This window comes from Barbus barbus, assembly GCF_936440315.1.
Source record: "Barbus barbus genome assembly, chromosome: 8".
In the NCBI taxonomy this organism is placed as follows: Eukaryota; Metazoa; Chordata; class Actinopteri; order Cypriniformes; family Cyprinidae; genus Barbus; species Barbus barbus.
This window is the reverse complement of record NC_136736.1, coordinates 30,689,805-30,704,242: the sequence shown is the minus strand read 5'-3', so window position 1 is coordinate 30,704,242 and position 14,438 is coordinate 30,689,805. Positions and strand designations below refer to the sequence as shown.

The following is a 14,438-nucleotide window of genomic DNA, read 5'->3' as shown; positions in this document are numbered from 1 at the left end:
CTGTGCAGTATACACTGAATGACTCATTTTACAAAATAGTTTTCTTTTTAATCTACAAATTATGCATATAAATTTTTGTAATCAGTAGTGTTACTGATTACATCCATAGTATGCTACATTACAGTGCATATTCATTTAATCTTAGTATCTATTAATAATTGCAGAAACAACAATACTTTTAAAGTCTAATTTTGTGTAAAATGTTGTAACATTGTAGTCTAATAATATTCTAATGATGATAATATAATCTTATTGTGTATGGTACACTAACACTGGAAATGTTATGTCAATCACATTACATTACTGTAGTAGCTGCCTTGGTTGTTTTCTGTACATTTCGGTATGCAGTGCATACAAAACAAATAGCATACTATGCACAGTAGGTATACAATATAAGGTGATTACAGGTATATTGCAATCCAGAGTTCTCCCTTCTGCAGATTTAGTAGGAATAGTATGCTATTCCAAACGATTACGGTTTTGGGCACAGCCATTGTTTTTATATTTGCACCAGATGGCGCTATTGTTTCAAAAATGGTTTTGCATATTTTTGTCTGGCTTGTACATATGTAGAACATACTGAAGGAAAACTTACAAATGTTAAAATATACATCACACATCTCTATTTTAAAGCTCAAATGGATACGATACACCTCAAGCCTTTTGGGAATGTGGAAATAGCACGGCACTTAATGATTAGTGTATTCTTATACCATGATATTTATATGATTCTTCATGAAATAGCAGGTTGTTATTGTGCTTGTTCAAGAAACATTGTGTTACCGTGCCGGGTACCAAGTTTAAAAAGCATTAAGACTTACAAAGTTGGTGCAATTGCAGTTATGCAATTCTGTAGTATAAATGTTAAATTCCTACATAATAACAGTTCTGTGTTTGGGGGCGTGTTTTACCTTAATTAAGGCACTCTTCTATCCAATCAGTGCTTAGATGGGCGGTGTTCAAGCGCTCAAGGCGCGCGCCCGGCCGCGGAGACGGTAACTCGGTCCGGAATTCAGCACAGAGTGATGACAGTCCCAACGCAGTCACATTTAGACAAGGAATAACTCACTTGCAGCTCTGTCATTTAACCAACTGATCCAGTTTTACTTGCAAACATAAATCCAGGCGCAAGTTCAGACCATGCGCTCTATGTGAACAGCTGCGCAAATACGCACAGGCTGAAAGACATTTGACAGCTCACCAACGGGACACTGGAGTGGACATGTGAAGAAATGGATATGCAGCCTCTTCATATGATCAAAATGCGATCTGACATCATCATCGTCCTCATCCTCACTGCTGTGATTGTTCCCCTGTGCACCTCGCAGTCAGGTGAGCGTCCAACTCCCGTGCGTAAAAGTGCTTATCCGTCCTTCATATCAGTTTTGTTGGATAGCTTTGTGTTCTGGTATAGCATTTAATGTGTGAAAACATATCATGCATTCAACATTTTCTTACCTGTGAAGTCGCAGTGATCGTGTATTCTCCCTCAGGCAGCGCAAATACTTCTGTGCCAAACTCCAAGTGGCCAAATGACATCCATGCGCAATTTGTAATGTAATTCAGTTTTATGTGTGTGTTTAATGACCATTAGATGTCAATAAGATGCCAAAACATTCGTCAGAGATCTATCATTAGGGGAAACTGACATCAGAAATCCATTAGTGATTATAAATCGCTGTTTGCACCGCCATTGCGCGTTTGCGCATGCTGTTACGTGCGGATATGTACGGATATGTCTCAGTCCGTCTCTTTTGAAACGATCTTGTTTCTTGATTGATTCTTGTTTTTTGAAGTGTGAATGAGCAGCTTAAGTTATTTCGTTTCATCTCCACACGATGGTGGCAGTCAACCGAGAAACATCAGGGCAGCTGAAGCGCAGAGCCGTGCGTTTTTACGCGTCTTCATGATTTGTAATGACTGCGGAAGCGCTCTGAACCTTTCAGAATTAACTCATTATGTATTCATAGAACATTTCACGCTCTGTTTTTTAAGAACATCCCACATTATTATTATTGATACTAATGTAAATATGTTCTTACTATTCTGGCTATTTAATAAGTTTAATATATATTTAAAACAATTGTATATATTTTCATAAGTCAATTCTAGCTATCTAATGATTTATTATGAAATCTAATTATTTTTCATGCAAGCTTGAGCTGATTTGTCTGATTTGTTATTCAGATATGTTGCTTTTTTAGTTTCAGCTCTTTTGGAGTAAATCTGCTTTACTGCTGGATTAATAATGGAATAATGATCTAATGGAAATGATATTAGACAGTCTATTGGCTGCCTCTGCTCAAGGTTACTGCACCTGCAAAATATCAGGACATTGAATATTTATAAGCTAATTTAAGTGTTGTTCTGAACAATTTGAGCTATGCTTACTGTAGTGCATACTCTTTTTATTAACACTCTGCTGTGGTTTGAGCTCATTTCCAAAAGTTGTGCATGTAAATTTGTTCTACATTAATTTTTCATTGTTTTATAGGCCTGGTTTTGTGGAAAACCAAATTTGAAAGCGTGTCCTTTAAATGCTTCTCATTTATGCATCAGCTCACACCTCTGTCGAGAACCATATGGCACCGCATTTGACCCAGGCTTCCATCTGACATTTAAATTTGATAGAAAATTACTGCTGGTCGACCTGAGAATATGATCAAATTATTAATCATCTTCAACCCAAATTAAGTTTGGTTGGAGAGTTCATGCGAGCTGAGGGAGTGAGAATATTTCCTGTTAATTAAAGTCGTCATTGCTCTGATGTCTAGATGTGAACTTTCTGCAGAACAGAAGTTTCTTTCTTAGTAGAATATCCCAATATTAAGACAATTGTTATTTATAACAGCCGATAACATGGATCACTGCCATTGACCTAATCATTATCTTTACTAATGCAGTCGTTTTTCACTTATCTGGTGTTTTGATTACAGGTATCAGGATGTTTATACACTGCTACTCTTAATGTATGAACATTTGTATTGGAAGGCACAGTTTACTCACCCCTATGTTGCTCAAAACCTGTGTGACTTTGTTTCTGTCTTTGGTGGAACACTCAAGAAGATGTTTGGGACTGACGGCCTCAGTCACTTTTGCATCTGTAAATTTGATCGAATGGACCGAATGCAGTATTCAATACAAGCTAAGCTCTGTTACTGCAACCAATATATTCGACATGTTACTAAATTTATTAAAACAAGCAAAAACTGTCTGTGTGGCAAGATGTTCTGGAGAGTTTAAAAGCAAAAATGTGAAGCGCAAGCGTTTTTATCATTTTTTCCATTGAAAGGGTGTAGATGTGTAGTATTGGAGTTGTAAATCAAATTTCTAGTTGGATAAACAATTTGTGTGGACTTTTCCTGATGTAAGAAGTTCTGTTGGGTTTGTAAGTGATTTTTTTTTCACACTAGTTTTGTTACATACTGCATACTGCCATTCAAAATTTTGTGGTCGGAAAGATTTTTAATGTTTTTCAAGTCTCTTATGCTCACCAATGCAGCATTTATTTGACCAAAATACAGTCAAATTGTGAAATATCAATACAATTTTAAATAGCTTTTGTCTTCTATTTGAGTATATTTGAAAATGTAGTATATTTCTGTGATCACAAAGTTGAATTTTCAGCATCCATTACTCAAGTCTTCAGCGTCTCATTTATCATCAGTGTTATGTGCTGCTTAATATTTCTGTGAAAACCAAGATGCATTTTTTTCAGTACTCTTTAATGAATGGAAAATTCCAAAGTACAGCATTTATTTGAAATTGTAATCTTTTGAAACATCATAAGTGGCTTTACTGTTGTTTTTGTTCAGTTTAATGCATCCTGGCTGAATAAGATCAAACTTATAGTGTAGAATGTCAAGTCTTGTGGCTGTGCCTTCAAAACAAAGTGTTTTTAATGTTTCTCTGTGCACTGCATTGCCTTCGACATTTAAAGTGCATTACTGAAGATGACTTTTTTTTTTCTTTCCTCATTTTCTTGCATGAGCAACAAAGATGATTCACTGTTTTCTGTATCTACTGTTAGAGTATTTGTATCTTTTTTCATCAGTATTTGACTGTGGTGCCGTTTTGGCCCTTGACCCATGTGTGCAAAACAGCAAAAAACTTCTTTCTCTATTCAATTGAGCTCATGCTGAGCTCAGTCTCTCCGCCAAAGCAAACGGTTGACTTCTTTTTTCAGCATCCTCTTATTGTCCCTGGTGCTTAAGAGGGAATGACATCTTCAATTTCCCGATTCTCGGTACGAAGTAAACCAATAAAGCCTGTTGTAATCCACAGACTCCCGCTTTTTTAAGAATGGCAGAAAGGCAAAAAAGTGGAGAGGATTTTCTTTTCAGTGGCTGTAGGGTTTGTTTCTCTTCCACTTGTAATTCCTCTCAGAAAACAAATGCCTGCGGGCCTCTTTCTGTAGGGCAGGGCTGCCAATACCCCCCTCTTCACTCTACGAGTCTTTCAGGCTCGCTTTCACCCTCCCTATTCGTTTCTCTTTCAGCATCTTCTGGCTCTGTGCCCTCACAGTCAGCTGTAATGCTAGTCTTCTCCTCATCCTGTGTGTGATGCAGCCCTGCATTTCTTATTGAGCTTTCGCTGCGAGCACGCGATTGGTGGTTTATGCAGGTGTTTAAGCCCAATAAGCGGGTTCATCATTGTCTTTCCGGCCATCAAGCATTAGAAAGACACTTAGGAATTTTTAAACAGAGATAAAGTGTGTCCCGTAATGCCTCTGCAATAACTGACATCTTTTGCTAAAGAATTACTGAGAAGTGTGATACTGTAGTTTGCTTATACAGTGTTAACATGCAACTGTGACAGGCGACTGTGACCGTAAAACTGTAACTTTTATGTTTTCAGAGCAAAATGTGAGCTTTTGTGCAGTTTTGTGTTGTGGGTGGTTGCCAAATCATTGCTGTGAGGTTGCTGGGGTGCTGTAAGTGGTTGTAAGCATATTATAGATGGTTGCTAAGGTGTTGTGAGAGGCTTCTAGGGTGTTTCTTCTTCTTCTTTTGCCTAAACTTAAAAGAGCTTTTAACATTGCAAATTTTAGGGTTGGTACAGTTTTTATTGTTTTTGAAAGAAGTCTCTTATGCTCACCAAGGCTGTCTTTATTTAACCAAAACTGCAATAAAAATAGCAATATTCAGAAATATTATTTGAATTCAAAATAAATGTTTTCTGTAATGTTTCTATATATATGTATAATAAATATACACAGAAAAAGGAAAGGATGTGATGTGTGGCCAAGTATGGTGAACCATACTCGGAATTTGTGCTCTGCATTTAAAGGGATAGTTCACCCAAAAATGAAAATTTGATGTTTATATGTTTAACCCCAGGGCATCCAAGATGTAGGTGAATTTGTTTCTTCAGTAGAACACAAACAAAGATTTTTAACTCAAACCATTGCGGTCTGTCGGTTATTTAATGGCAGTCAATGGGACCCACGGCTTTGAGAGTCAAAAAAACATACACAGACAAAACCAAATTAAACCCTGCGGCTCGTGATGATACATTGAGGTCACGAAACGATCGATCTGTGCAAGAAACTGAACAGTATTTATATAAATTTTTTACCACCACAACGTCCAACTGTCCTGAGCGCGTTCACAACAGCCGGTGCACACACATACAGCATATATACATACACACACACATATATATATATATATATATATAACAAAACTCCCTGTTGAAGAATTGCAATAAACATGTATTTTCATTTGCATATTTGTGCAGCTACAGCTGAATGTGTTTTATAATCAATAGAGAACGCAACAGATTTTATGTTGATATTTATTTTTAATAAATGCATTACTAGAAAAAAATGCAGTGCTTCATTTTGCAGTAAAGGCGAACTGTTTGGTTAAGATAATTTTGTGTTTGGATGGCTGTGCTAATTGTTTTGAGAATAAGTACATATCAAATTGACTAAGGAAAAATGTTATATATTTTCAAATATAATTTATACGTGTGATGCAATGCTGAATTTTCACTCCAGTCTTCAGTGTGACATGATCCTTCAGAAATCATTCTAAAATGCTGATTTGCTGTAAAAGAAACATTTCTTATTATTATCAGTGTTGAAAACAGTTGTGCTGCTTAATTTTTTGTGGAAACCATGATATATTTAACCCTGGCTTGTCCTGGTTTAAGCTGGTCTCCAAACCAGACCAACAAACAGATCTGTCTGACCAGGCTTTAAGATCAGCAAAATTAATGTATAATGGTTAGGTCGTAGGTTTTATTTAGATTCAAAACACTAATGAGTAAAGCTAAGGAAATCATCACTAATTCATGAGCATGTTTGAATCATGAGAGACAGCAGTGGTGTGTAAATAATGAAAGAAACATATGGTGAGGTGAGCGTAAACCATATTGCTATCCCAGTTAGCCAAGTTGGTTAATTTTATTCAGAGTTTGTGTGTGTGTGTGTGTGTGTGTTTGTGTTTCAATGTTTATGGACTTGGTTTGGTCTGTCATGTAGGTAAGGTTGTTGCTACCTTGACCTTGACTCCTTGTTTCTTCAAAACCATGAGACATTACGTCTGGGCTTTATGTTCTCAGCGGAGGGCTGGCATACATCTCCACTGATCCATCACTCGTTCCAGCAGTAAACATCGCACTCTAATTCAAGATGAGCGTGACTGTAATTTAAAGCGACAGCGTCTTAGCTGAGAACAATAAAGCAAGACAAAAGCAGACGTCTGTAATTTTAATTTGATAAGCAGGCGATCGCGGTGAGAGATGATCTGTTCTGGTTATGTTCCACAGATAATTATTAGGCTCAAGTCATCAATTAAAAGTTTTCTAAGAGCCTGTCATGCTATGTCTGACTTTGTGGAATTATTTTAAAATGACTAATAATGATAATCCATTCAGAAGTTTGGGTTGGTGAGATTTTTAAAAATGTTCTTACAAGTCTCTTAAGCTCACCAAGGCTGCATTTATTTGATTAAAATACAGTTAAAACATTAATATTGTTAAATATTATTACAATTTAAAATGATTTCTATTTTAATATTTTTTTTGACGAAAAGCTGAATTTTCAGCATCATTAATCCAGTCTTTAGTGTCACATGATCCTTCAGAAATCTTTCTAATATACTGATTTGCTGCTTAAGAAACATTTTTAAATGTTATCAATGTTGAAAACAGTTGTGCTGCTTAATATTTTTTCAGGATTTTTTAAATAGAAAATTCAAAAGAACAGCATTTTACTTAAATAACTTTTTTTATTCTTTGTCACCTTTTGATTCATTTAATGCATCCTTGCCGAATAAAAGTTTCAGTTTACTTCCAAAAAACTCTGCTATGTTCAGTCAGCCATAGCAGCCCTCATGATTTTAAACATATTTTTCAAAAGTAAAAATGTCTGCCTAAAAATTGGAGTGCACTATAAAACTTTTGTTGTGTTGTATCATACATGTTAGCATGCTTGCAAATGATGTGCTGCATTACAGTATGTATATTAGCAGTTAGCATATTAAACTCATGTTTGAAAGGCATTGTAATGTTTGACTACCGTCGTGAGACGTTTCAGTCATGCAACGAGAAAGCAGCGCTAGAGCGACGTTTCCATTGTGAGAATGGCTGGGTAATGCATATTCCCACACACTGAACTCTCTCTCTCACACACAGCTGAAGGAATCAAAGGTTTGTCGCAGCTGTGTTGTGGCTTTGCAGGTTGTCTGAGCTCATGGATTCCCCAGGCAAAGATCCTCAATAAAGACATCCTGCCTCAAACTTTTGGCAGAGTCGCAATAGAAAGCCTTTTATTATAGCATCTGTCCATAGGTGCATTCAGTGTGTTGGCTGAAACCCATCATCAAGTCTCAGCTGGGTGACAGTGCTCTCTGCATCTCATTCAGTGACACTGAGAATTGGTCCTCTTCTTCTGTTCACTGTCAGTCTCAACATATTTTAAGGGCTGGAAACATGATACAGTCTTTTTCTTATGCTGGAAATGACTAAATCAGACAGAAAAGACATTCGCTAGATTATTGCTAAAACCTTGCATACACTGTAAAAAAAAATCTGCTGCAGCTGGTTGCCTTAAAATTTTAAGTTGGCTCAACTTTTTTTTTTTTTTACAGTGTGTGTATAGCGCACCAGTGACCACCCACATCAGCTTTGTTTCAACTGGTATTTTTCTCCATAAGGATTTAAAAATAGTTTGGTAAAGATTTCTAAGCATTTAACTTAAATAACCAGGTAGGAATAAACTATTCTTTCTATAAAGCATTGCAATTGACATAATTGACTGACAAATGTTGGTACAATATAAAACGACTGACTGGGATTTATCATTCATTTACATGTGAGCAGCTCATGATCCAGGTTTTCAGCACCTCACTGCTCAACAGAAATTACATCACTGCAAGTCCTGTAACTTTCAGTCATTTCAAATGTGCAAAAAGAAAGAAAAATGCCAGTGGTTTTCTGCCAATATAAAGTTCTACAGTTGAAGCAGAGAAATTTAGACAGCTATAAATATATTTTAATTTTGTTGTTCTAAAATTAATTGTTGTTATTATTATTATTTTAATTAATAGTTATTAATTTAATAGGAAAATTAATTTTCTTTACAGCACAGTACACTCTCAGAAATAAAGGTACAAAAGCTGTCACTGGGGTGGTACCTTTTCAAAAGGTACGATTTTGTACCTAGTAAGTTCAAATATGTACTAATATGCAACTTTAAGGTACCAAAATGGACCTTTTAGGTACAAACATGTACCTTTTGAAAAGGTACCGCCCCAGTGACAGCTTTCTGAGAGTGTAGTAGTATTGCTACAGTAATATACACTCACCTAAAGGATTATTAGGAACACCATACTAATACTGTGTTTGACCCCCTTTCGCCTTCAGAACTGCCTTAATTCTACGTGGCATTGATTCAACAAGGTGCTGAAAGCATTCTTTAGAAATGTTGGCCCATATTGATAGGATAGCATCTTGCAGTTGATGGAGATTTGTGGGATGCACATCCAGGGCACGAAGCTCTCGTTCCACCACATCCCAAAGATGCTCTATTGGGTTGAGATCTGGTGACTGTGGGGGGCATTTTAGTACAGTGAACTCATTGTCATGTTCAAGAAACCAATTTGAAATGATTCGAGCTTCGTGACATGGTGCATTATCCTGCTGGAAGTAGCCATCAGAGGATGGGTACATGGTGGTCATAAAGGGATGGACATGGTCAGAAACAATGCTCAGGTAAGCCGTGGCATTTAAACGATGCCCAATTGGCACTAAGGGGCCTAAAGTGTGCCAAGAAAACATCCCCCACACCATTACACCACCACCACCAGCCTGCACAGTGGTAACAAGGCATGATGGAGCCATGTTCTCATTCTGTTTACACCAAATTCTGACTCTACCATCTGAATGTCTCAACAGAAATCGAGACTCATCAGACCAGGCAACAGTTTTCCAGTCTTCAACCATCCAATTTTGGTGAGCTCGTGCAAATTGTAGCCTCTTCTTCCTATTTGTAGTGGAGATGAGTGGTACCCGGTGGGGTCTTCTGCTGTTGTAGCCCATCCGCCTCAAGGTTGTGCGTGTTGTGGCTTCACAAATGCTTTGCTGCATACCTCGGTTGTAACAAGTGGTTATTTCAGTCAAAGTTGCTCTTCTATCAGCTTGAATCAGTCGGCCCATTCTCCTCTGACCTCTAGCATCAACAAGGCATTTTCGCCCACAGGACTGCCGCATACTGGATGTTTTTCCCTTTTCACACCATTCTTTGTAAACCCTAGAAATGGTTGTGTGTGAAAATCCCAGTAACTGAGCAGATTGTGAAATACTCAGACCGGCCCGTCTGGCACCAACAACCATGCCACGCTCAAAATTGCTTAAATCATCTTTCTTTCCCATTCTGACATTCAGTTTGGAGTTCAGGAGATTGTCTTGACCAGGACCACACCCCTAAATGCATTGAAGCAACTGCCATGTGATTGGTTGATTAGATAATTGCATTAATGAGAAATTGAACAGGTGTTCCTAATAATCCTTTAGGTGAGTGTGTGTCTTCACATAATAATAATAATCTTCTTCTTCTTTCTTCTTCTTCCTTCTTCTTCTTCTAATTATAATAATATAGTCATATTGAACAGGGAACGGGGAGTATTTGTTATTGATTAATAGAATATAATATAATTTTATTTGAAAAATATAATAATATACGTATATTTTAATGAATTGCAAAATTTTTAGATATTTGTAAAAAAATATATGTAGCTTAAGCAGAAAATACAGGGAATTTGATAAATGAGAGATTAGTCATTACGTCATTTACAATTTTTTAAATGGGTTTGAGACATCACTTATGAACAGTTTCACAACATTTTCCTTTTCCATGATAGTGATTTCACTGATTGGTGGATTTGTGGTTCAAGTGGATCTATCATCATCATTGAATCACTATTTTATTGTCTAAAAATGTAAAGCTGCTTTGAAACCATTGTATAAAGTATTGGAGAAAGCACTAGAAATAAATCACATTCCCAATCTACACTATTCAACTTTAACACATTTAAAAACAAAACTGAAAACCACACTACAGAAGGATATTCCATTGATTAATTCTGGAGTTCATGGCAGGTCTATGTTGAGAGGTTTATCCTTCATTGCTAAAAAGCTATTACCCTGTGAAGAAAATAAACAGATTTTCACTTACAAAAATGTAGTGCGGTTGCAGCTCTGCTTGTATTATTTTTGACATCTGATCAGTTGCTTATGCTTGTATTCTTACTTTAAGCCAAATGCATATGCTAAATGGTTACATCGAGATGTCAAATCTGCTATGTTTTGTCCAGTTAGCTACAGTAAAGTACTCTGCATTGCATTTGTCTTTGATGATCTCCAAATTCTGAAGAAATTCAGATCGTAATCCTGCACTATAGACTCTATAGAAGTGAAAGCTCTGGTTAGACGTGTGGAAGCGTAATACTAATATTATATCTAATGGAGTATTCCTGCAGTCCAGATGCCACATATAATTCCTGTCATTCCTCTTCTGAGAAATTGTGTGGATAAAAACAGCCGTGCTGTTGCATGTAGTATTAATAGGCTGCAGAATGGTTTACTCTTATGTACGTCCCCATGGCTGCACACCAGCCCAAGATAAAACTGAAATAAACCGCTAAGGTTAAAATGAAGTCAAAGGTTTAGAGAATTGGATTCGTCCAAAAACTTCATGTGAATATCTTAATGATTCAGTGACTGGTTCATCATTGATCGAATCATTTATTTTCACAATCATGCAAGCAATATTGATGTGCAGGCCTTTTCTTCAAAGGTGAATCCTACGCACAGGAAAGTCACTTGCCCTCCAGCTGCACAAGTGTCAAGTTGAAAGGAAGTCAAATAAGGCTGGCCTTATTATTTGTAAGACCTGATCAAAATCCAGCTTCTATTTGAGGTGCTACGTCTGAGATCTCAGTTCTCAGAATAAAATGGTCATGGTTTTTGCATATACATCCACCGCTTAGAAATGAGGCTGTTCATTCTGCTCATACTTTAGGGTTTCTTCAAAGCTGGCACTGTTTTTTCTACCATTTAAAAGTTTGGGGTTATTAAGATTTTTTTTAAATGTCTCTCGCCAAGGCTGCATTTATTTGGTTAAAAATTACAGCAAAAACAGAAAAATTGTGAAATAATATTACAATTTAAAATAACTGTTTTTGTATTTGAATATATTTTTAAATGTAATTTATTTCTGTGATGCAAAACTGATTTTTCAGCATCATTACTCCAGTCTTTAATGTCACATGATCCTTCAGAAGACATTCTAATATACAAATTTGCTGCTCAAGAAACATTTAAAAACAGATTAATGACTTTGTTTTTCATTCTTTAATGAATATAAAGTTCAAAAGAACAGCATTTATTTTAAATTAGAGCTCTTTTGTAACAATGTAAAATTCTTTACTCTCATTTTTGATCAACGAAGGAAACCGTTCAACCACCTAGTGCACTCTACCAGAATAACACCAACTTTTGCTCAGAAAAATATCACTTTTCTTCAGAAAAATTAAAAAATCTAGTAAAGAGTCATTCAAAAATAGGGTTTCTAATCTATTCTTGCTCTCTTTCTTTTTTAGCACTTATTCACTGATGCGCGCACACACACACACGCATGTTGGTTTTTGTGGTTTATGGGGACTCTCCATAGGCGTAATGGTTTTTATACTGAACAAACTGTGTGTGCTATTGCCCTACACCAACCCTACACCTAAACTTAGCCCTCACAGGAGATTTTGTGCATTTTTAGATTTTCAAAAAAACACAATTTAGTATGTTTTTTAAGCCTTTTGAATTACGGGGACATAGGCAGTGTCCTCATAAACCACCTTCATATTGTAATACCTCTGTCATACCCATGTCATTATACACATTTGTGTCCTCATAAACCACATAAACATGCGCACACACACACACACACACACACATACACAGAGCATGTCCTCGGAGACAAGGTGATTAATTGGCCTGACTGGGGCTTGTGAAATTTGCGATGGTGGCGCTGTACTCGAGGGGAGCCAACCATTGCCCTGTCAGCTCAAGCACTCAGACACCATATTCCTCGTCTCCTGAACCTGACAACTAAAATTAGTCTTTGAGCTCTCTCTCCCTCTGTTTCTCCTTTGTAACCGATCCGCCATTGTTTCACCTCACCCCGAGGGATAATTTTTCATCCCTGCATGAGTTATTAAAGTAAGAAGAGAGGGATTTGATTTAATGTGCATGATCATGAGCGCATTTTGACTGTTTCCTCTTGAAAAGGTTGTGATTTTTCATTCAAATGCAGCTAAATGTAGTGCCTGAAGATCTAAAGATAAGCAATGAATCCTCCAAAAAGGCCATGTTTTGCAAGATAAAATTTTGCGAGAGTTACTTTCGATGCTTGAGTTGCATATCTTACAGAATAGGGCCTAAAACGGTTTCGTGTTTAAAAAAGGGTCAGTTAAAGAAGGTGCATAACCTCCTAACTAACCATAATCAGAGATTTCTATGAATTTTCTATTCATGTTTTCTATTTTTTTTTTTTGTTAATATGAGGTTTTCAAGCAAACCTGTAATATTTCTTTGGATCAGATTTTATTTGATTTAGTTTTGTTATAAACAGACAAATCACTCAGAAAAAAAGCTACAAAGGCTGTCACTGGATCGGTATATCTTTGAAAAAGGTACACCTTTTGAACATTTTTACTCATAAAGAGGGCATATTAGTACCTTAAAAGTACACATTATTACCTAAATGGTACGTTAGTACCTCTTGAAAACGTACCATCCCAGTGACTTTAATATCTTTTTCTTCTGAGAGTGATGAATGGTGTGCAAGTAGCATTTGTCCAACACTAAAAAAAGGCTTAAAAAAAGAAAAAATCTAGTCAGTTTGAAAAGATAATTGCATTACATTTACACTTGCATTACAATTACATTTTAAAGGGGTTATGTGATGTTGCTAAAAATGACATTATTTTGTTTACATAGTTCGAGGTTCAAAAACATTATTTTCCACATACTGTACATTATTGTTGCTCCTCTATGCTCCGCCTTTCTGAAATGCACCGATTTTTACAAAGCTCATCGTTCTGAGAAGCGAGTTGTGCTCTGATTGGCCAGCTATCCAGTGTGTTGTGATTGGCCAAATACCTCAAACGTGTGACAGAAATGTTACGCCCCTTACCATGTTGTGATCATAGACATATATCTATGGTTGTGATGCTGTGTCCCGGCGCGACGAGACTAAAACAATAAAACGTACTATAAACGAGGCATATGTTGAATTCAGTGAGGACATGATTACTGATTATAATGAATCATACGGCCTTTTTACGCGTTGCGCCGCATTTGTGATCATAGAAACGCAAAACGAGTACTACTCTACATTGCTCAAAACTCGCGTTTGAATAGTAAGTAGCAAATTCTTTAAATATCGAAACGTACATACAGGCTGTGAGTCAGAAGTACCAGACTGTCCTTGTGACGTTGGAATTGCCCTCACTTTATAGTGTTCACATTGCAGGCTACTCTCTCCCAGGATCAGGAAACAGTTCTCCGTGAAATGCGCTGCACACACTCTAATATTCGCGTTGTACTGTTCTGGAGCAGTGTTGTAAATATAACTTAACCACTGATTTCTAGTTGTGTACTCATTTGGAAGGCCAAACAAATGCTTTCACAACATGGCGGCGGCAACAACAATACTACATTGAGAATAAAAGTTACGCCACCTTTCATTGCATTTACATTTGGGCGATGTTATGCAAATCTTCCCACACCGTGACGTAGACATGTGGGGGCGTGTTTGAATGAGCCGTTTTAGGAAGGCATGGCAGAGTCTTAACTTTTATAAAGAATATCTCTTTGGGTTTGAGACTTTAATCTTTGCAACTTTACAGGTCTTATGTATGCATGAAGAGCTTGTA

At 36.7% G+C, this 14,438-nt stretch overlaps 1 protein-coding gene across 1 annotated transcript in view; it reads left to right on the top strand.

Moving 5' to 3' along the window:
* Positions 1–1,232: 1,232 nt before the first annotated feature.
* LOC306873950 (receptor tyrosine-protein kinase erbB-4-like) overlaps positions 1,233–14,438 on the top strand; it is a gene marked incomplete at both ends in the record, with an annotated part of 158,922 nt that continues 145,716 nt past the window's right edge. The window contains one exon of the mRNA XM_079423555.1: positions 1,233–1,332. Coding sequence (XP_079279681.1) covers positions 1,233–1,332 — 100 coding nt within the window. The remainder of the gene's footprint in view (positions 1,333–14,438) is intronic.